We start from the raw sequence: 23,843 nt of genomic DNA, 5'->3' as shown, positions 1-23,843 counted from the left end.
AAGGGCAGGTAGTAAACTCTAGGGAGTGGCAAGGGGGAGCTCATGAGTCTGGGAAGGGTGTCCTCACCTCCCCACCTCACCCTAGCCCCTGTGAAGTTGGGAGACCCACAGCAGCTCTGGGCAATGTCCGAAAGAGAGGAAGCTGTGGCCCCGATCTGGGGACACCTGAAGAAGCAGCCCTATGACTCCAGGTCAGGGTGGCACAGGTGAGCCCCAGCACTCATGCCTCAGCAGCAGGTCACTCGCTCCCACCCTTATGTTCAGAACGTGGGGACCAGCGCCTTAGACAGTAGGGCTGCAGTGTGGCGGGGTCACGCCGGCCCCTCCGGGCCCCGCGAGCTGACGGCTGTCTTGTCCCTCCGCAGAAGGACTTCACGGTGCGCGAGGAGCTGCAGCAGCAAGACGTGGAGCGCTGGCTGGGCTTCATCACGTTCTTGTGCGAGGTGTTTGGCACCATGCGCAGCAGCACGGGCGAGCCCTTCCGCGTGCTCGTGTGCCCCATCTACACCTGCCTCAGGGAGGTAAGCGATGCTTCCGCTCTGCAGCGAGGCCGGGCCGGGCTGTCAAAGAGCATCTCAGGAGCGCTACAAGGCTCTTGTCAAGCCCTTGGCAATGGGAAGCGTAACTCCCAGCTGCTTCTGCTTTCTAAAGCCAGGTTTCTGTTCACTGCGTTTACTTACAGGAAATAGTCCCCAGGAGGAAGTGTTCTTAACTGTGACTTGGATGATTCATGATCTAGATCGTCCTCCATATTATTTGAATGAACCTTTGGATCGGATTGGTTTATGACTGAATTCTTTATTTTCAAAAACATGTTTACTTCTAAATTTCTCCTGAAAAAGAAAGAAAGAAGAATCAAGAGATTGTCCAACAGTAAAAACTTAGGAGGGTACTTGTCCTACCAGATATAATAATGTACTTTCTGAGAGCCCCCTGGCTGTTCTCTGGAGACAGGATTGAAAGGGGACAAAAGTGCAAGCCAGAAGCGGATCCATGAGAGGTTGATGGCTTGGAATAGACCAGAGGTGGTGAGTAGGGAAGGGCAGGTAGCATTCCATCTGTGTAGAACCAATGGGACTTGCTGAAGTGAGATGACAAGATAATCCTTTCTATGGGATGGGGAGTGCTGGGAGAGAGATGGGCGGAGTAGGGACACAAATCAGGAATCAGTGCTTAACAAGTGACTCAGTTGCCTGTTGGGCATGCTCGTGAAGCTGTCCCCTGGGATCTTAAGTTGTTGTTGTTGTTGTTGTTGTTATGTGCTGTCGAGTCAGACTCGACTCATAGCGACCCCTCCTTGGGTTTCCAAGGCAGTATCACTATGGAAGTAGATTGATTGCCCCATCTTCCTTCCGAGGAGTGGCTGGTGGGTTTGAAGCCAGCCTTCTGGTTAGCAGTCAAGTGCCTTAGGCACTACGCTACCAGAGGATCTTAGGTAGAAGTGTTTAAACATCTGGAGCCCCTGAGTGGTGCAAACAGTTAATGCAGTCACTGCTCACTCTCAGGTTGAAGGTTCAAGTCCCCCCTCCAGGTGCTTTGGAAGAAAGGCCTGAAAACCAGTCTACTTCCAACACATCAGCCACTGAAACCATACAGAGCCTAGTTCTACTCCGACACTCATGGCGTAGCCATGTGTCAGAACTGACACAACGGCATCTGGTTTAGGGGTTTTCTTGTTTAGTGTTTTCACACTCTCAGGATCTAGGAGGGGGCAGCACTGCAGATATGCAAATGAGGGTTGTCTGAAGTGTCGATGTGGGCGTGGTGTTAAAGGCTGGGGACGGATGGAGTCACCTAGGAAGAGGGTCTGATGGAGGTGAGGAGAGACTTCAGCATGGGAGACTGAGGAGCAGTGGCCAAGGAGGCAGGAGACAAACCAGAAGGGTGTGGGGTCTGAGAAGTTTCAAGAGAACACTTGAGACCCTCACAGGGACCCTTCAGCAAGAGCTGGAGCCAGCCTCACACTCCACATGTGCTGTCTCCTCCCATCCTCAGCGACCCTGTATGGTGGGAAGTGGGATCAGGGAGGAGGAGCTACTGGAGAAGGTGGCCAAGCACTAAACAGGACCAGGACAGAGCAGTGTCCTGGCTTGGGCACCAAGGGCACCACTGGGGACCATGGTTTCAGAAGAGGAAGCCTGACTCAGTGGAGGTGAGGGCGTGAGAGTGGACACGTCTTTTGAGAAGTTTTGCTGTGAAAGTCGGGGAAAGGGAACTGGTTGCTGAGTGGAGGAGGGGTAGAGAGATGTGAGAATCAAGGGACATTTTTGTGTTGGGGAAAGAAAGGAGATAGTAGAATGATTTAGGAGAAGGGAGAGGAAGTATTTTAAAGTGTTTGTCAAGTATCCCCTTGGAAGAAATTGCCTGCTCATTGCAGACCGCCTGGTCACCCGTTAAAGCAAAGGACACAGGGCTTTCCTGGGTGCTCTGCAAACCTGTCAGCCACTCCCAGAGCCAAACCATGTTTCTTAATGAGTACTTATAGAGTCAGACTTACTTCACAGAACCCATGGCGTCTCCCAACTTCACTTCACCCTCAAGGTGTCTTAAGCCCAGAATGAAGTACCAAGGGGGGCTGGAGTCTTGCCCTTCGCATCCCTTTGGGCTGATCCAGGGGCAGCCCTCTTAGAAGCAGGCGCTGGCCCTCATGGCCTTGGGGGTCCACCCGGCCTTGCCCGCCCTGTGCCTCATACAGGGAGCAGCCTTGTTCTAGGGCACCGACCTCAGTTGCCCCAACACGTTCCCTCGATATGATCTGGACACCTCTTGGTGGTGCTGTCACCTGCTCCCCCGAGCAGGAAGCGCTGGCCTGGCTGCTGGGACACTTTTAACACCACCTGCGATAGTGCAAACTTTCTGGTGTGAGATCCGGAAGGTGCCAGGAGGTCCGCGCAACCACTAAAAACCACCCCCAATGCACACCTGTTTGCTGTGTGAAACTTCCCAGGGCGGCTTTACAGACAAAACCCGTACTGGGCCAGTGGTCAATTTTCAGGGTAAATAAGTCACCTGTGGCTTCCACCATTGCGTAAAAGAAGTGAGAACCCCGTGTGCCCAGCTGTGTGCCTGAGGCCATGTGGGGATGTGGTTAAAGAGCATCACCCTTGGGGCCAGGCCACTGTCTGGGTTCAAATCCTGGCTCTGCCAATTTTTTTAGCTTTGTGCTTTGGGAGTAGAGTTTAACTGCTCTGAGCTCCGGTTTCTTATGTGAAAAGGAGGATGACACTGCTTTCTCAGCAAGGGTTTAGAGAGGATGTTGTGCTGAAGGAAGGCTCTGTTATGTGGTGCCCTGTCTGGGGACAAGTGACTGCTCCATGCCAGAGCTGGTCCATCAGGAGCTCGTGAACTCCCAGTCCAGGGCTCTTTGCAGTAGAAAAAACAGCTTCTCTAAAACTCAGCCCTAAGAAAAGATGGAGATACAAAGTGGGGGAGGGCTTGGGGATCTTATCAATCCTTTCTGAGGGCTTATTGCCCTCCCAGCTCCCTGGAGACCCTGGAATTCTCCCTGCCTTATCAGCACACTCACTCATCCTTAGCTCTGACTGACTTCTCCAGGGCTCTTGGCAGTTTCTAGAAGACAAGGCACTGTTGCCGCTTCCTCTAAGCTGGAAAAAGCTTCTTCCCTGGGGCCATGCAGATAGCTGACCCCAAATCCACAGTTCCCACCCAGCCCTGGCATGCTCCTAAAGCCCCCAGACCTGCATTCCCAGCCGCCAGCTAGAGTCACAGGTCAAGCCACAAGGCCTTCAGTACCACGTGGCCAGAGCTGCACCCCAGAGCCCTCCTGCCCAGATAAGGCCTCATATGGGCCCAAGTCCACCCCTCCTGCTTCTCCCCTGCAGGCAGCAGCCCCAGACTCCCCTGCTTGCCTGCATTCTGACCTCCAGGACCTCCCACATCTGCCTTCCTTACTGCCCTGAATCAGACACACACTGGCCATTTTGATGTGTAAGGTCTCCTGCAGAACAAATCTAAGGTAGCGTAGCAAAGCCCTCAGAGCCAGGCCAGTCAGCTCACACTCACGCCCCACACACTGCCATCACCCCACCCCACCCACCTCGCACCACCTCTGGGGCCCTTAAAGCTTGGGCGTGTGCCCAGTGGTCAGCCCCCTTAGACACACCACCCTCTGAGACCCACCGTGCCCAGAGCACTAGCCCTGGGCATTTCCTTCTGGCCTCAGACCAAGCTTGAAACTTCCAAGTCATCCCAACTCTCCCTCATCCTGGCCCTGACAACTCCTCCCAGACCCCAGCAGGGCACAGCCAACAGCTCTTCCTGACTGCACCGTCCTCACTCCTGCCTTTCCCTGGCACCTTATTGTTTATTTAGCAACCATGCTGGTGCATTTTACCACGAGGAAGGCACTGTCTGAAGCACTTTATGTGTTCTTTTCTCTTTTAACTCAAAAAACAATCTAAAAAAGCTCTCCCCCCCCCCCAGTGGTCATTAAGGCAGTTCCAACTCACAGTCCCCAGATCCACAGTGTGGCATCTGCTGCGTGTCACAGGAGCCCTGTGCTCCAGAGGGCTTTCCATGCTGATATTTCAGGAGTCGGTCACCAGGCCTTTCTTCTGAGGTACTCTGGGTGGACCCGAAATGCCAGCAGTTAGCAGATGAGCATGTAGCCATTTGCACTGCTCTGGGGCTACCCACCAAATGTTATCAGGCCCATTTGCCAAGGAGGACAGAGAGGTCATGTAACTTACCAGGGCTGCACAGCCAGTGGGTGGCAGAATTCAGTATTTGAATCCAGGTCTGACCTGAAAGTCCCTGTGTCACAAACTTGCAAGTAGAGCAGAGCCTGCTCATCCTTGTCCTCAGTCTAATCCAACACCTGCTCCGTGGTGGGGCACCATAGATATCTGTGGGCCCCATCCCATTTTTTGCCATGAATGGCCTGTTCCAATCAAAGAGCTTTTTTCTTTGAAGGGCAGATGAGAATAATTTGCAATGAGCCTTTTTATTGTTTAAGAGAAAGCGGTTTCTGCCACAATGATTTTCAAAGAGATTGAGAAGTCTCGGTCCCACGAAGCTGCGCACGTCTCCTGGCCTTCCTGTTTACAGCTTGGATTTGCTGAGTGAGGTCTTTTTTAACAGCACTCAAAGGATCCCTTGGTGCCTGGGTGGCGCACAGGGTTTGCACTCAGCTGTGAACTGAAAGGTTGGTCGTTCACACCCACCCAGCTGGGCTGCAGAAGAAAGGCCTGGTGGTCTGCTTCCATAATGAGTTAGCCAAGAAAGCCCTACAGAGCGGTTATACTCTGTAATACATGGGGTCACCGTGAGTCAGAACTGATTCCATGGCAACAGGAGGAAGAGGGAAAAAGGATCTCTTGATGCCGTCCGGGTCCTCAGCCGCAACACTGCAAACTTGAGGCTTCACACGGAGGGTACCCTATGCCGTAAGCAGGCCTTAGTGTTTGTGCCTGAGCTCAAGGTGTCATGTCTTCCTGTCTCAGGTTCTCGGCGCCATCCGGCCAGGCTCTGGATCAGACGTCCCAGCACCCCTGTGTCCTGAAACTCCAGTCCCCCTTCCCCTACCTCCTCTATACCTCTGTCACCTCTGTGACCGACCCAGTGGTGTTTTTGCTAGGCTCCTTTGGATTGCTAAGGAGCTCTGGTGGTGTAGTAGTTAAAGCATTTGGCTGCTAACCAAAAGGTCAGCAGTTCAAACCCACCAGCCACTCCTTGGGGGAAAGATGTGGCTGTCTGCTTCCGTAAAGATTACGGCCTTGGAAACCCTATGGGGCAGTTCTGCTCTGTCCTAAAGGGTTGCTATGATTCAGACTTGATGGCAGTGGGTTTAGTTTGTTTTTCTGGATTGTCATTGAATCCTTCTCTCTGGGCCCCTTACTTCAAGAGCTTTTCTGGAAATTCCTCTGGCAGGGGAGTTGCTCTTAACCCCTTGGAGCCCCCTTTCCCTTTGAGAAGCCTTTCTGGCAGTGCCTCTCGTCCTCCATTCTCCCCTGCCCAAAATGTCCCACTTCCGTCTCTTCATCCAACCTACCCCCACCTCTACCCATAACTCCCTCCACTTACCCTCTTCACCTAAGGGGTGGCACAAACACAAATGGTTAAGTGCTCGCCAAAATGTTGGCGGTTCGAACCTCCCCAGGGGCACCGCGGAAGAAAGGCCTGGCCATCTGTTTCAGGAAGGTCAGCCTTGAAAACCCTGCATGGCACACTCTCATCTGTACACATGGGATCCCCATGAGTCCGAATCCACTCTACGGCAACAAAGAGCAGCAGTGGCCCTTTTCAGAGTTCCGCAGCCGGGGTGAGAAGTGGAGTTACAGAGGAAGGGAGGAGGCGTGCTTTCTATCAGGAATCCCTCACCCTCTGCAGCCCCTGCCCCCCACCCCTACCCTTCCCTTTGCGACTGGCTCCTTTGCTCTCTGCCCCCTTCCCCTCACAGACCCAAAAGAGCCCAGAGGAAGGGCAGGGAGGGGCCAGGTGCCTCTGAGGGGTGTCTCCATGGGGTGCCTTTACAGGGGTGGACCTGGCTGGGCTCCTGGAGGAGGCCAGCAGGCCCTGGCCACGGAGGAGAACACAGAGGTCAGCGAGTCAGGCTGCTCAGGAAATGAAATTGCTCCGTGCAACAATGAGAGGGCCGCCTTTTTACATTTTTGCGTGAGCGTGCATTCAATTGCTCACATTGTTTTGGCTCCGGGGGAAATCTGACCTCGGAAAAGGCTCCGATGAAGTGGATGTGGGCGGAGATCCTCTGCTATTTCACAGGCCGGAGAGAGTCAAGCAGAACATTCTTCTGAAAGACCTTTCCAGGGACCACTCCTCTGTTCCAGAGAGCTGGAGACTGGGGCTGCCTTTGGATCTCTAGCCAGGCCCTCAGCAGGGCTCACTTTGACCGAGGTGGCTATGCCAGGGCAGTGGTGAACCCTGACAGGGATGGAAATTTGCTGGCTAGGTGCATGGGAAATTATCTCCTCTGCAGCCCAGGGCTCTGGACCCCACACCTCGGGAGCTTTAACAAAATGACAAATTCTCAGACCCCCTCCTTCAACCACTGAAATCAAACTTTCTGAGAATGAGTCTTGGGAAAAAAAGAAAATTAAGCTCCCCGTAATTCCAGTGTATAGTCAAGGTTCAGTATCATGAGTAGTTACATCATTTGTGCATTTAGTGTACACCCATTGACAGGCCAAAGAGCATTGTGGGAAGGGCATCAGGGCCTTAAGAGCCAGAGAGACCTGAGCTTGAATCCCAGCTCTGCCACTTACTAGCTGTGGCATTTTACTCCAGTTCTTTAATATCTCTGAACCTCACTTTACTTTGCAATGGTTCAGCACTTGGATGCTAACCTAAAGGTTGGCAGTTTGAACCCACCCTGTGGCTCTAAGGGAGAAAGACTTGGCAGTCTGCTTCTGTGAAGATTACAGCCCTAGGAAACCCTATGGGGCAGTTTTACTTTGTCCCATGGGGTCAGAATTAATTGGAAAAGATTCAGCAGCACTGAACAATAACCATTCAAGTACAGCCCCTGGGTGATATAAATGGTAACTCACTAGGCTGCTAACGGGAAGGTTGCCAGTTCAAGCCCACCCAGAGGCACCTCAGAAGAAAAGCCTGGTGATCTACTGCCAAAAAATCAACCATTGAAAACCTCATGGAACACAGTAATACTGTGACACCCATGGGCTGTTATGGGTTGGAATCAACTCAATAGCAACTGGGAGAAAACTTTAAAAAGAACGGTTTGTTTTAAGGCTTAAAATAAGTGAGATGTTGGTGTAAAGCAAGTGGCATATGACAGGCCCTCCATAAGCTGTCATATTGTCTACTGCTAGTGAATGTCCACCATGTCCCAGTCGTTGCTCAAGAGAAGTATTACCACAGAGGCAGCCCTAGAACACAAGACATGTTCTCTGTAAGTGGTATGCAAGGCCTCCACAGCCCTGGGAAACCTCTTATCAGCCCCCTACTGCTCCAGGCAAACTGGCCCACATATTTCCACAGAAGGCCTCGCCCATGCCTTCTGGCTGTTGCATGCTTATCCTCCTTTTCAATGCCTGATCCTTACCCCATCTCAAGACTGGGCTCACTTCCTATTGTCACCAGGAACTCTTCCTTCACCAACCGAACCCTCCCTAATTGACCCCTCCTGCAACATCATAGTGTCCACACAGGGCAGTCGCCACCTGTCCTCTGGACATGTCCTTTGCCAGGTGGCCCCTTCTTGGTAGCTTTCAAATCACGTCCATCTTGCATTATACCAGGCAGCAGGCTGGGTCTCCGCCATCATGAAACCACTCTTGCATTTTATGCAGGACTCAGTGCTCATTCGGTAAGCAATGTTTGGGTTTGCTCTTTCTCAGCTGCAGTTTCTAGTACTACTCGAAGGATGGAGTATAAATGGTGGTCCTTTTTACAGTCCAGTTGATGGCCACATCCACAGAACTTAACCAAGTTAAGCAACCACAAACATTTAGGATTGTGTGTTGAACAAATGGGGGGGGCGGTTCTCAGAGGAGTGGACTGCTGCTAGGTGCAAGAGGAGGGGGAAGCAGGGTTTGACCTTGAGCTGGGCCTTAATGGGAAGTGGGCAGGCATTAGGGGAAGAAAAAAGACCTCCAGGAAGAGGAGCTGAGCCAAGGCATGGGGGCTGGATTGCACAAGGACCGTCTGTGGCAGTGTGGTGGGTGAGTTATAGGCGTTCTCGTAGATGCAGGATGATACCAAGAACCCCTGAAAGTTTTTAAGCTAGAGAGTAACACCATGGAAGGCATAAAGGAGAGTTTGTTTATTCCTTAAAAAACAACAACAAAAACCTGTTGCCGTAGAGTCCATTTTAACTCATGGCAACCTCATGTGTTATGGAGTACAACTACTCCATAGGATTTACTTGGCTGGAATCTTTATGGGGGAGCTCTGGTGGCATAGTTCCTAAGGCATTTGACTACTAACCAGAAGGCTGGAGGTTCAAACCCACCAGCCACTCCTCAGAAGGAAGACTGGGCAGTCTACTTCTGTAGTGATACCGCCCTGGAAACCCAAGGAGGGGTCGCTATGAATTGTAAACAGTTTGACAGCAGTGAGTTTGATTTTGGAGTTTTTAATCTTTGTGGAAGCAGATTGCCAGACCTTTCTTCTGTAGGACAACTGAATGAGTTCAGACTCCCATCCCATCCACCCCTTCCCTTTAGGTGAATAGTCCAACCAAACCTTTTGCATTACCCAGAGACCAGCTACTTCCTTATTATTGAAAAAACCTCCCAGATACATTTCTTACTGAGTTGAGTAAGTCAGGGCACTCCCTGGCCAAAAGGACCCTGGGTCACTCTGTGCACCACGAACAGTGCCATGATCAAAATGAGGTGGAGTGGAAAGAGGGCATATGGAAGCCCAGAGTTCAGTCAGAGAAAGAGCTCTGCTGTGGAAGGGTATGAGAGCAGAGAATAAGTCCTCCACTCATCCTCCTCTTTAAAATTGTTCTCACTGTAGCAGCCGGACAGAAACCTGAAGCTGGGAAGTGACGGGCTGCCACAAAGCTTGAAAAATCCAAAGAACCTTTCTCCATGAACAGTTTATTCCAGCCCTAATCTTAGGCACAGGCCCCGCCTGGAATGTTCCTTGGAGAGTGTAGCCTTTTCAGGGCAGGTACACAGCCCCTGGGCACTGGTTTAGCAGAAGACCCCCTCCAGGTCCTGCAGCTGCTGCTATGAATACCTCAGCTTAAGCAACCACTCCCGTAACCACCACCGCTGAAAAAACTCCCCATCAGTGTCCCCTCCAGAGCTGTCAGTGCCCCTTCCTTTTGGCAGATGCAGAGAAGTCACTCAATGGTGTGAGGCTGTTGATGTGCTAGACTACACACACACACACACACACACACACACACACACACGAAAGCCAGGGCCCCATCTGAGATGCTGGGGATCCTTGACCTCCTGGGACAGAACTCAAGTCTTCCACCCCCACCCCTCCCAGACCCTCTCCTCAGCCCCCACCCCTTAACCGTTCTACTTCCTCAGCCAGGCTCAGCAAACTGAAATGTGAAATTTGAAGCCAGTCTTCCCCTTAGCAACCACAGTAACACAGGATCTGCTCGAGAGCCTGGAGTTATAAAAATACCAGCTTCCACCAGACACTGGCTTCCAAAGGGAAGCCAGTCTCTAAGCCAGGACCGTTTTTAACCGTCTTAAAACTCAAAGAGATTTCCAAATCCATCTCAGCATGGTTTCAGGGGGAGGGGAGGACATCAATTTAAATTTCTTTTGGAAGGTGGTCAGAGAGGGGATAGCTCACTTCAGAATTCACTGGACTTATAAAGAATATAGGAGCCTTGGTGGTGCGGTAGGTAAAGTGCTCAGCTGCCAACCGAAAGGTAGACAGTTCGAACCCACTAGCTGCTCTGCAGGAGAAAGATGTGGTAATCTGCTCCCTTAAAGATTTACAGTCTTGGAAACCCTATGGGACAGTTCTACTCTATCTTATAGGGTCACTATGAGTCAGAATTGACTCAGTGGCAATGGGTTTGGTTTGGTGTTTTATAAGGGATGTGTGGGAGAAAGACTCCGCAGTCTGTTCCTGTAAAGATTACAGTCTGGGACACGCTATGGGGCAGTTCTCTGTCACATGGGGATGCAATTGAGTCTATCCTATGGCACCTAACGATAACAATAAAGGATATATAGATGAGAGCAGTCTTAGTTAATGAATTGCTGAATCCCAGCGACCCTCAGTCCTTCCAGCTCCCCTCTGTACCAGGTCACAGCTCCCTCAATCTTCCTAATTACAGCTGGGGCGTGATTTAGAAGACCTCCCCTTCCTCAAAAATCATCTTAATAATAAACATATTCCAGCAGGAATTCTAAGGCCACAGGTGGAGAGGTAAGAGGACGCCCGCCCCTGGAGGGATCTGAATGCCCCTCGGTACGTCTCTCGCCGCCTCTGTGTGCGCCCTGCAGGGGGCGCCCGGCCTTGAGGTGGGGGCGGCGCGGGGCGCGGTGAGATGGGCAGGGGCGTCCTGGACCCGCCTCTGCGGCCCGGGGCGGTTCCCGCTCTCCGCTTCCTCCACTCCGCGCTTTCCTCCTCCTTGGTCTTATCTCCTGGGACCATGCCTTGTAATTTTGAAAAGTATTCTAACTCGATAATTAATCTGAACTTCAAGAGGCCCCTCCTTCCTACTGAGCCACACTGAAGTGGGGCGGGGATGGGGACAAGGAGAAGCTGAAGGGGGAAGGGCAAGGTACGGATTTTTTCTAAAGGGTCGAAATGAGTTGAACGGGATAAAATTGTGCCTTGCTGGAGTTGTGTGTACAAGTCGTACGCAAACACATATGCGTCTGTATAGATTTTTTTAATCCTGTGGACTTGAAAAAGGGAAAAAAGGATTACGGTGTTAGGGGAGAGTCTGCCCAGCTACCTTGGAGCACAAAGGAAGCCAGGCTATGCGGCTTACTGGAGCACTATCTGGTGGAGCAGGGGTCTGGGAAGGTGAGAGAGTGACTTATATACCTGCCCTGTGGAGGTACAAAATGGCCATCAGTAACTTCAGATAACCTGTGGGTCAAAAAATAAACAGTGAGGCTCAGAGGTGGAATTGTAGCCTTCCATGCAGAATACCAGGCAGGGATCCAGTCCCGCCAAGGCCCTCCTGCATGGTCACCACCTGTCCCTCACTGGAGCCTTGCAGGTTGCTATGCTCGTTGCTATGCTCTGAACAGGTCTCAGTTCAACTTCCGGACTAAGACAGGAAGAAGTCCTGAGGATCTACTTCCGGAAACAGAGAAGACCCCGTGGATCACAGTGGTCTGTCCCGTGGCACAGGCCGTTGCCATGCGTTGGGGGCAGACTTGAGGGCATAACAGAGATGACTGCAGCAACCTGTTCCCCACTACAATCTACAGGCTGTAGTGAGTGGCCTCCACCCCACCTTGTCCCAGTCCCTCAGTATTCTCCCCAAGGTTCACACAACCCTTCCCCTCTCTCCTCCATCTATGCTCTGCTCAGTTTTGGTGTCCCCTGCTCAGGTACCCCTCCATCCAGAAACTGGGGAGCCATGCACTGGGCTGTGAGGATGAGTGTGGTGTTGCTCCCACCTGCACAGAGCTGCTGTCTCCTGGGGGGATCAAGGTGTGCTCAGAGTGATGGTACATAAAGCGCGTACAGCTCTCCCTATGACCCATGCTCATCTTGTTCTCCTGTAACCTGCTTCAGCCCATGTAGGGACCAAGAGTATACATTTAGCAGTTGGTGATACCCCATTCGCTGCTGTCCCTGGATTCAGATGTAAAAAACGTTCAGGCCGTACTTACCCTTCCTTCACTTATGCATGTGTTTGCGTACGACTTGTACACACAGCTCCAGCAAGGTACAATTTTATCCCATTCAGCTCATTTCGACGGTTTAGAAAAAATTCGTGCCCTGCCGTTCCCTCTTTAGCTTCTCCTTGTCCCCGTCCCTGCCCCACTTCAGTGTGGCTCTGCAGGAAGGAGGGGCCTCTTGAAGTTCAGATTAATTATCAAGTTAGAATAATTTTTAGGCTGCACCTGTCTTTCCTTCTTTTTCTTCTGCCCATCTCAAGACTGAATTAGAATCCAGTTCCTTACGGATGACACCATCATCATTCCCGCCAGCACTGATCAGGGGTGGCCTGGGCCATGCCCTATGGGAAGAATCCGCTAGGACTATTCCTTTCTTGCAGCCAGAAGAGAGTGGTGCTGGGGGGAGAGAAGGCCAACTTGGGAGCCAGGCAGATTGCAGGTTCCTTGTCAGGATGAGGATTTGTTCGTTTTTAGTTGCCATCCTTGCTTCTCTGTGGCTCATGGTCTGTAGGACACACAGCAAACTAAAAACCAAAGACACAAAATAAGGGAATTGGTCAGCAATATTTATATGGTGTGAAATTAAGTGCTTCTAAATGAGCAAAACTGTGAAGGACAGAGTCATGTATACCTCAGGACCTTTGTCCTGAGTGTGCCTTCCGCCAAGGGTGCCCTTCTTCCAGCTGTCCTTCAAGTCTCTGCCCAGATGTCAGTTTCTCGGAAAGACCCTCCAGACCACACCCAGCCCCCACTGCCATCTGCCTGCTTCCTTTTTCTTCATAGCCCTGACTAGTACCTGGCTTTACCTTAGAAATTTCTTTTTAATCCAGTCGTTTTCTGTCTCCCCAAGCTAGAATGGAAACTCTCTAAAGGCAGGGAATTTGTTTATTTGCTCCCAGCTCTATCCCAGGTACTTAGAACAGTGCTTGGCATAGAATAGGTACTCAAAAAATACTTACCGAGTACATGAAGTAGAGGCTCTAGAGTGAGCAAAGCAGGAGATACTACTAGTCAGTCCTTCTATTGTTAATCCAGGAAAACTTCTTGGAGAAGGAAATCCAGAATCTTTGAAGAGGCAAAGTGAATGGGCAGAGTGGGCAGAGGGCATAGGCTGGTAATGGTTCCTGGAGATGAGCTTAGTGTGAGAGAGGCAAGAGACACATGCTGGGACATCACTGCTTCCCAGCTCTGCCAAATCAAACCCAAAAGGAGCAACGTGTGTCCACAGTGCAGGTGAACCTGCATGAAAACTCTCAGCCGGTGAACTGTGCATATTTTGTCCCCATATGGTTAGCGGGAGGAGCTCTCGTGGCGTAGTGCCTAAAGCATTTGACTGCTAACCGGAAGGCTAGAAGTTCAAACCCACCAGCCACTCCGCGGAAGGAAGACTGGGCAATTTACTTCTGTAAAGATTTATTACCTCGGAAACCCAAAGGGGGTCGCTATGAGTCGGAATTGACTTGGTGGCAGTGAGTCTGGGTTTTTTGGTATGGTTAGTGGTCTTTTCTCAACTTCAGTGGTCAAGCTTCATATGAGATTTAGTGAGTCTGTCCAGTGTCAGAAAGCCCTGAGCCACAGTCGTCAGGCTTCCGGCAAAGCCTCGTGTATGGCGAGCCCATAGGGAAGGGGTTGGAGAGGAGGCCCACTTAGCACCTACTGCGTGCCATGCCGGCCACAGGCTGGGCTGGGAGATGCAGGGGAGGAGCCAGCCTTTCAGTCCCGTCTCTCCCGTGGCCCGTGGCCAGGCGTAAAGAGGGCTGGCGGTTCAAACCCACCAGCCACTCCTCGGAAGGAAGATGGGGCAATCTACTTCTGCAGTGATACTGCCTCGGAAACCCAAGGAGGGGTTGCGATGAGTCAGGTCTGACTCGACGGCACATAACAACAACAACAACAACACAGGAAGCCAGAGAGTGCTCTGAAGGTCAAGAATGAAGAGTGGAGCGGGTGGGCGAGGACACCCCACACAGTCACCAACATTGAGGACAACAGAAACCTCTCAGCCCTTAACACTTCCAGCAAAATCTCAGCTATGGAGCAACAAGCCCAACAGCAACAAAATGTAAACAACATGTATAAATTTAAATTATCTGTTACCACATTTTAAAAAAGGAACAGGTAAAATTTTATTTAATAATATATTCTATGTAACCCAATGTATCTAAATAATGATCATTTTAACACGTAATCAGTACTGTAAAATATCAATGAGATTTTTTTGCCTCCCCCCACCCCATACTTAGTCTTTCAAATCTGGTGAGTGGTACAGTTAACACACTTGCCTCGTAACCAAAAGGTTAGGAGTTCAAATCCATCCAGAGACACTTGGAAGAAAAACCTGGTGAAGTACTTCTGAAAAACTAGCCATTGGAAATTCTGTAGAGCACAGTTCTGCTCTGAGCCACCACCAGTCAGGATCAATATTGACTCAACATAAACTGGTACGGAGTTTTGGTTTATTTTTCTCTTATCTCATTGCCCTCAAGTCAATTCCAACTCATAGCAAGCCTATAGGACAGAGTAGAACTGCCCTAGAGGGTTTCCAAGGCTGTAAATTTTTATGGAAGCAGACTGCTACATCTTTCTCCCACAAAACATCTATCTGGTGGGTTTGAACCACCAACCTTTCAGTTTGCAGCCGGGCACTTTAACGGCTGTACCACCACTCCACTTACTCTTGTACCAAAATCAAAACAAACTCAATGTTGATTCTAACTGACCCCTCCTGGGTTACCAAGGCTGTTAATATCTATGGAAGCAGACTGCCTCATCTTTCTTCCATAGAGCAGCTGATGGGTTCAAACCACCAGCCTTTTGGTTAGCAGCCAAATGCCTTAAAAAAAAAAAAAGAACCAAACTCACTGCCATCAAGTCAATTCCGACTTCTAGTGACCCCCTTTGTGTTTCCGAGGCAGCAAATCTTTACAGAAGTAGACTGCCCAGTCTTCCTTCCACAGAGTGGCTGGTGGGTTAGAACCACCAACCTTCTGGTTAGCAGTCAGATGCCTTAGGCACTGTGCCACCAGAGCTCCCTTGCTCTGTCCTGAGAGCTCCTTGTTTACTCTTACAGTGCCTCTCGTTCAAACTCGCCACATTTCAGATGCTCAAGAGCCACACTGGCCAATGGCTATTGTGCCATAAGCCTACAGGCTACCTTCTGGAATCCTCAGGCTTTTGGCAAAGTTCTGGATCCTCAAAGAATCAGCCGTCCTTTTTTATAGGTTTTCTCTCTGAGCAGCAAAGCGGAGTAGGGACAGCTGAAAACCCAAAGCTAGGGGGTTGGGTGGCTGTGACTCCTGGCAGGGTCTGCCTCAGGTAATCGATCCTTTTGACCCTGGAAAGAAGAAATATGGGGAGGGTGAAGGCAGGAGCAGAATAGGTAAAAAAAAAAAAAAGGAGGGAAGAAGGGCAGTGGCAGGGCCAGGGTCAGGGCCACAGGTAGCGGACTGCGAGGCAGGGAGAAGGACTGAGTCACAGGCAGGAGGGCACAGTGCTGGGCGGGAGCGGGCAGATAGAAATTGGGGCCCGTGTGAGGCAGGAACCATTATCAGCTCTTCCTTCGTGGCCCTGCTGATTACACTGTTGTACTCAGGCCTCCCGTTTCTGTCATTAAGACCTTCTCCCTTACACAGAGGTATTGAAACATAAAAGTATTTGCTGAATCTGGTTTCTCAGGGTTAAAAGCCAGACTTGGGAAATGCAAACACACTGGTAGAAATGCAAACACACTTTCAGTAACTAATTATCCTTTAATTAAGGCAGAAGCCCTGCTTTAAACAATTAGCTCTGGGAATTGAACAGTAGGTTCGACTCCACTTTTTGCTAATTATTCTTCCCTGATAGCCAGGATGTGACCAGTGCAGGGGGAAGGGGAGGGGGACTGAATCCGTCTGGGGCTGTTGGTGTGGACTGGACGGTGTTCTGCTTGGTTTGGAATTGTTGGTCAGAAGAGAGTTTGGAGACACATTCTGAGTGTGGGGAAGGGCAAGGAGGATGTGGTTTGGGCAAGGGGAGTCGAGAGGCTGCCTCGGGCTTGGCGGGGCGCCATGGGAAGTCTCAGAAGGTACTGCTGGCCACACTGAGGTAGCTCGCCTGGCTGGAGCTGAGGGTGTGGGCCAAGGATTAGCTGACTGGAAAGCAATTAGATGAGGTGGGGCTGGCTGGGAAAATACCTGGAATCCCTGGGCCAGAGTTGAGACTTGCTTGGGGAACGCCACAGGCAGGAGGCCTCTTGGGGTCTGGGGAGTGGAGGTGCCCCTTGAAGAGGGTGGTTGCCACAGGCCCAGTGGGTCACAAGCCTTTTGCCTCTTACTGATGGGGCAAGGTAGCTTATAGTGTGGGGGGCTAGGATACCTGAGCCCTCAGGGAAAGAGTCCCTTTCCACAACCCCTGTTTCCTCTTCCAAAATGCTTCTCAGTTTTGCCCACTCCCCTCCTCGACCCCTCCTCAGACTCCTAAGACATTCTTTAGACCTACCCCATGCCATCAGTTAAGCCCTTCCTCTCCCAAGTAGGAGTCCTCAGTGGCACAAACACTTAAGTGCTTGGCATTTTGAGTGCCAGGTTTATGCTGCTAGAACAAAGATTGGTACCAGAGAAGGTAAGAACTCTCACTCACCTGTGGAATTTAAATGAATATATATTTTCTCAAACCAAAAGCAAGTATTACATCAGGAACCAAAAACTGAAAAAAACAAACCCACTGCCATCGAGTCAATTCTGACTCATAGTGACCTTTTAGGACAGAGTAGGACCACCCCATAGGGTTTCCAAGGCTGTAAATCTTTACGGAAGCAGACTGCTTCATCATTCTCCCATGAAGTGGATGGTGGATTTGAACCATCCACCTTCTGGTTAGCAGTGAATGCTTTAACCACTATGCTACCAGAGCCACTTACATCAGAAATAGGGATCCTTTATTATTCTAATAAGGAGTCCTGGGGCAGCACAAATGGTTGAGTACTCAGCTACTAATCAGAAGGTTGAGAGTTTGAACCTACCCAGAAACACCTCAAATGAAAGACCTGCTGATCTTCTTTCCAAAGGTCACAGCCACTGAAAACTCTGTGGCGCACAGACCCACTCTGACATGCAGAGGGTTGCCGTGAATCAGGGTCGACTCCATGACAACTGGTTTGGTTTTGGTTTTTTGGTTTCCTAGGTAAGAGGGAGGAACTCTGGTGGCATAGTGGTTAAAGCATTTGGCTGCTAACCAAAAGGCCAACAGTTTGAACCCACCAGCTGCTCCACAAGAGAAAGACGAGGCAGTCTGCGTCCATAAAGATTTACAGCCCTGGAAACCCTATGTGGCAGTTCTGTCCTGTTCTGTAGGGTTGCTAAAAGTCAGAATCAACCCGATGGCAGTGGGTTTGGTTTTTCTGGTTTTAAGCTAGGACGAAGGAGCCCTGATGATGCAGTAGTTAAGTGCTGGGCTGCTAACCAAAAGGTCAGTGGTTCACACCCATTAGGTGTTCAGTGAGAGAAAGATGTGGCAGTATACTCCCATAAAGATTACAGTGTGGAAAACTCTATGAGGCAATTTTACTCTGTCCTATAAGGTGATCCCACAGAATGTGGGAATTATCAAACAATAATATCTTTGATATCACATGCAAGTAAAATCTTACTGAAGATAATTCAAAAATGTTTGCAGCAGTATATTGACAGAGAACTTACAGAAATGCAACCTGGATTCTGAAGGGGATGTGGAACAAGGGATATCATTGCTGATGTCAGACAGATCTTGGCTCAAAGCAAAGAATACCAGAAAGATGTTTACTTGTGTTTTATTGACTATGCAAAGGTATTCAATTGTGTGGATCATAACAAATTGTGGAGAACATTGAGAAGAATGGGAATTCCAGAACACTTTATTGTATTCGGGCAAATCTGTTGCAAAAGACCTCTTTCAAGAACTGAAGAACAAAGATGTGTCCTTGAAGACTAAGATGCATCTAACCCAAGCCATGGTATTTTCAGTCACTTCATATAGATGTGAGAACTGGACAATGAATAAGGAAGACAAAAGAAGAGTTGATGCTTTTGAGTTGTGGTGCTGGTGAAGAATGCTAAAAGTACCATGGACTGCTAAAAGAACTAACAAATCTGTCCTGGTAGAAGTGCAGCTGAAATGTTCCCTAGAAGCGAGAATGGCCAGACTTCATCTCACCTACTTTGGTCATGTTATCAGAAGGAACCATTTTCTGGAGAAGGATGTCATGCTTGGCAAAGTGGAGGGTCAACAAAAGAGGGGAAGGCCCTCAGGAAGATGTATTGACATGGTGGCTGCAGTGATGGGTTCAGGTATAGTAGGGATTATGAGGCCGGCACAGGACCAGGCAGTGTTTCGTTCTGTTGTACATAAGGTCGCTATGAATCAGAGACGACTCGACGGCACGTAATAACAACAACACAAGGTCACTGAGTCGCTGTTGACTCAATGGCAATGGGTTTGGTTGTTGGTTGGTTTTTTGTTTATTTGTTTAGGTAGGAGAGATGTGTTGTAAGGTGTTAACCTTCCACATACTTTTACATTTTGAAAGGGGACATGGGAAGGGAAAATGTATGCCCCTAAAGGGAGCTGTGGTGATGTAGTGCCTAAGGCATTTGACTTCTAACCAGAAGGCTGGTGGTTCAAACCCACCAGCCATTCCTCAGAAGAAAGGTTGGGCAATCTACTTTATGAAAGTAGATACTGCCTCGGAAACCCAAGGAGAGGTCGCTATGAGTCTGGATCTACTGAACGGCAGTGAGTTTGGTTTGGTTTTTTGGTAAAGGTAAAAAAGGTACTTGGCTTTTTGGAGAGGTAGGATAGATAACTGACTTCTCCAAGAATCTGATAGAAGACAAACCTTCTCCCCAGAGAGTACCACATGCATTAAAGTGTCATGCAAACCTGGCTTGTGCTCTGGTGGCTTCTCAGTCAAGAGCCCAGCTCCAGCAGTGGGATTTTGCATTCTGATACAGCCAAGTGAAGAGCTATTTATTGGTAAAAGGGACTTTCTGTGCTACCCTCAAGACAGTTATATAAAGAACCCCAACTGCTGACCCAGCCCAGGTTGGGACTCTGGGGGATCCGTGAGCCCCCGACAACTTGTTTTTTCTTCCCAAAAGGGATCCCATCTAGTGCATGCCTCCTCTCCCATTCCCTCCCCTGCCTCACTCTCTCTCTCTCTCTCTCTCCCCCACCCCCAAATATGCATGCAAATTCTCAAGCCCTACTCCACAACCACTGAACCTGAAATTTAGTAGTTCCAGGAAGCAGGACCAAGCAGTATGTCTTAACAACCCCCCAAGTGATCGGAAGCACACTGAAGTTCCAGAAGCCCTGTGACAAAGGATAATGTGCCTGTCAACTTCCCAGGCAACGCAGTGGTGGTAGGACCACACCATGAGTACCACTGACCCCACCACCACTTTGCAGATGGGAAAACTGAGACCAAAAGGTGATATGCTTCTGGCATACACATCCCAGGTTGCACACCTGAGTGGGTTTTCTGGCTCTAGCCGCCGTCCAAGATCGGTCTTGCCAGCTCACATCTCCTGAGGCTGTCCCCAAGACACAGGAAGTGTGTGCTTGGCCCTAGAGTCCTGAAGATGACAGAGCACCTATGAGTCACTTCCCACGAGAGAAGGTGGTGTACACAGAGCCATCAGCTGCTATCCTGTTGTGTGCTTTAGAGAAACTCCCACTCCCACGAGGGTCAGGGATCTGCAGAGCAGGGACTAGAGAGAAGCTGAAAAGCCCCCCCCCCTCTGTGATAATAAGGAGGTCTGGTGGTTCAAAGCCACCCGCTGCTCGATGGAAGGAAGACTGGGCAATCTACTTCTATATAAATCTTTATGGAAGTAGATTGCCCAGTCTTCCTTCCATGGAGTGGAAACCCAAACGGGGTTGCTATGAGTCAGAATCAACTCGATGGCACTGAGCTTGGTTGATTTTTTGTTTTGTTTTGTTTTTTAGTTTTCCATGATAGTGGAAAACAAAGCACAAATTTGAGTGTTAGATGCCCACAAGTTCAAACCCCACACTGTTGGTCCTAGCCAGGACCTGAGGCAAGTTACTTAACCTCTTGGAGACTCAGCTTCTCTCAGTAAAATGGAAAACAGTCCCTCCTGCAGCACTGCTGGGAGGATTAGTGGTCGACCTGTCAAGAGCTGGCACATTGGGGGCTTTTATGGTATCTTTATTGGCCACACTTGTGTCATGCCTTAACCAAAGGGCTACCCAGCCACAGCCCAAACAGCCACAGAAGAGGGCTATATGATCCTCCTGGCTGACACCTGAGACCATGGCTGTGTTAATGCCATCACCCTGCTCCTGTGCAGTTCCATTGATGATACAGGTTGGGGTGGGTAAGAGCCATGTCAAAGGTTTATGTCTAGGGCATGGTGGCCTTCAGGGTCTAGGAAGCCAGTGAAATTATGAGCAGACACCTGTGAACCTGTATGAATGCACATTTTGGGGGTGATGCCAGAGTTTTCATCAAATCCTCAAAGGGGTCCATGTTCCCCCAAAAGTTAAAGGTCTTGGGTCTATAATACCTGAAAGCACTAAACTATTAAGCAGATTCCTAGATGTGAGACTCAGCTCTCTGACCCCAATGTACAGTTATGGGCATGTTGATAATCCAATTCAAGTATGAACTTCTGCTTCCTTAGGCACTAAGAAGTGTGACAGGGAGCCTTGGTAGCACAATGGTTAAGCGGGGCTGCTAACTAAAGGTTGGCAGTTCAAATCCTCCCAGCAGCTCCAGAGAAAAAAGATCTGGTGATCTGCTCCCACAAAGATGATAGCCAGGAAAACCTTGTGGAGCGGTTCTGCTCCGTCACATGGGGTCACTATGAGTCAAAATCAATTTGATAGCACCTCATACCACCAATAACTGTGACTTACATCACTGTCCCACTGAGGCCCAGATTCAGTGATGTTCTATGTAGGAAAGCCTGAGTAGAATGGACAAAGAACAGGTGGGCTTCTCACCTGCCACCAGGTGAGCAAGGGAGTCCCACAGGAAACCTCAGTGCAGTATTTAAATATTTTTGCCATATTTAATATGGCAAAAAAAGATGTGTTTGCTTCCAATGTAAATATCTGAAAGTTTCCAAAGGGGTACTAAGAGATGCTGTTAACCAAGATGGTGGTTATGTTTACCCTAGTAGTTACCCTAGTGGAGGGATGGAGCACAGGGGGCCTCTGGGGTGCAACTGTGATTCTATTCCTTAATCAGGGCATCAGTAACACAAGCGTAATCCTGTTGTGAACCCTCATCTAAAAGTATACTTAAAATTTTTGCACATTTTTGCATGTGTTATATGTCATTAAAAAGTTTTCTCAAAAAAAATGTTAAACACAGAAAAGTAGAAAGGCAATATAAAATCACCCCTTTTGGGATTTTTCTATATAAGTATAATTTAGCCATGAAGTCAGCCCACAACTTGAAGAAAGAGTCATTTATATAGAAACACAAATAATAGAGTAGGATCTGAAAAAAATCCTAAAGCCAGATTGAAGAATCTTTCTTCTTCACCCAAACTGCTATCTATGTCTGCTTAGGTAACCTGTGCTTCCTTTAATTATCTCACCGGCCCACAGGCTGTCTCAGGGCCTCTTCCCAGCAGCCTTGGGACTGCCTGTGGACCTGCCTTGGTCAGGCCTATTTTGGGTAGCCTGTCCGCCAGGGCGGTGGTTCTGCTCAGCACACCCCTGATTCCATGTTGTTCTCTACACCATCCCCTGTCCTCAGAGCTTCACCTTATGGGTTCCCCTCTCACTCCTGCCTCACAGAGCTCCTTCTTTCTACTGGTTTGTTTGCATCAGCCCACTACCCCCACCTGAGTGGGGGAAACCTTCCCTGGGCCCCGGATTCCTCCCTAGGAGCCACCTCATTTCTCTCTCCCCTTCAAAGGCAGGACCTTCTAAAGAGTGGTCTCCTCAAGAGTTGTCTCCCCTTCCCTCACACCTGAGCCTCTGGGTTGGCTTCTGCCCCACCAGGCCCCAACACAATCCGCATCAAGATCCCCAATTTCTACCTGTGTCTGGGGTGAGGGGGAGGGTTCCCCGTGACTCAGGCCTGGGCACCCTCCCCTCACTACCTCTCCTATCTGTCCCCTCCCCATGGTAGAGCAGGGGAGGACAAACTTCGGTAAGTGGCCAGTAGAGCGTGTGCAGCGCTGAGAGCGCTCCGTGGAGTTGGTGCTGAGACGATTCAGTGCTGCCTTTGTAGTGTGCAAGCTGCCATAGACAGACCCAGCTAGAGGAGCAGAGAAGCCGAGAAGCCAAGAACCAGTGAGAGACAGGGGCCAGGGTGGACATGGTGAGAGACAAAAGATAGGAGAGTGTTTCCAGGAGGGAGGAGGAGCCGCGGAATGCTGCCAAGAGTCTGAACTGAGGACTGAGCAGGTCTTTTGGATTTGGCAGTATGGCAATGGGGGTTCAGGAGCTTGGGTGGGAGGGAGCCACAGCTCTCTGCAGCAGTGCCCAACAGAAAAGACTTTGGCTGAGGCGGGAGTCCTGGTCATTTATGGAGCCTCCAGTATACTACTTGTTTTCTCAGTGGTTCCCATCAACTGTGCACAAGAAACACCCACAGGATCTTAAGTTATACAGATTCCTAGGCTCCCCAGCCCTTAAAAAAATAAATAATAAGAAGCCAAGCCCATTGCCATTGTTTTGACTCCAACTCATGGTGACCTGACATGTTAACAGAGTAGAAAACCTTCCACGGGGTTTTCTCGGCTATCATCGTTACAGAAAGGAGCCCTGGTGGTGTAACAATTAAGCACACAACTGCTAACTGAAACATTAGTGGTTCGAGCCCACCCAGCCACCCTGCTGAGGAAAGACCCAGAAATCTGCTCCCATAAAGATTCCAGCCTAGAAACCCCCATGGGGCAGTTCTGCTCTTTCACATGGAGCCACTCTGAGTTGAAAATCAACTCTATGAGCCCTAACAACAACAACAGGTCTTTATGGAAGATTGTCAGGGCTTTCTTCCAAGGTGCCCCTGGGTGGGTTCAAACTGCTGACTTTTCTGTTAGCAGCCAAGTGCTTGACCATTGAGCTGCTAACACCAACACACACTGCCCTCAAGTCGCATCTGACTCATAGGGACCCCTCCTTGGGTTTCCGAGGCGGAAACAAAAGTAGATTGCCCAACCTTCCACTAGGGGACCTATAAACCTGTTACCATGGAATCAGTTCCATCTCATAGCAACTCTGTAGGACAGAATAGAACTACCACACAGGATTTCCTGGCTCTCGTGGTAAAGTTGTGTGCTAACTTGGCTGGGGCTAGTTTCGAGTGGCTGGGCAGCTGAATGTAGTTATTCCCTATGGTGATACTAGTAATCAGCTCCATGGTGGACTCTACTGGAGCAGCTGAGTAGCTGCCTTAGGGATGTGGTCTGCTTCCGGTACATAAAGAGAAGCTTTGGGGAAGGTCTGTAGCTTTCTGGCACATCTGGATCCTGCATTTGGCCGAGTCTTCATCTCAGTGGCCTGCCATGTTGTCTGCCGATCCTGGCACTATGAGTGGATTTGAATTAGTGGCCTGCC

The 23,843-nt window shown here is 49.8% G+C and overlaps 1 protein-coding gene across 1 annotated transcript in view; it reads left to right on the top strand.

Annotated features, from left to right (window-relative positions):
* The window catches only part of CTIF (cap binding complex dependent translation initiation factor), a 303,014-nt gene that overhangs the window by 247,023 nt on the left and 32,148 nt on the right, over positions 1-23,843 (top strand). Inside the window, exon 9 of the mRNA XM_007943827.2 lies at positions 366-521. Within this exon, the coding sequence (XP_007942018.2) occupies positions 366-521 (156 nt within the window). The remainder of the gene's footprint in view (positions 1-365; positions 522-23,843) is intronic.

The sequence above is a fragment of the Orycteropus afer genome, unplaced genomic scaffold, assembly GCF_000298275.1.
Source record: "Orycteropus afer afer isolate SDZICR_OR568_19922 unplaced genomic scaffold, OryAfe1.0 scaffold00113, whole genome shotgun sequence".
Taxonomy (NCBI): domain Eukaryota; kingdom Metazoa; phylum Chordata; class Mammalia; order Tubulidentata; family Orycteropodidae; genus Orycteropus; species Orycteropus afer.
This window is presented reverse-complemented; position numbering and strand designations above follow the sequence as displayed.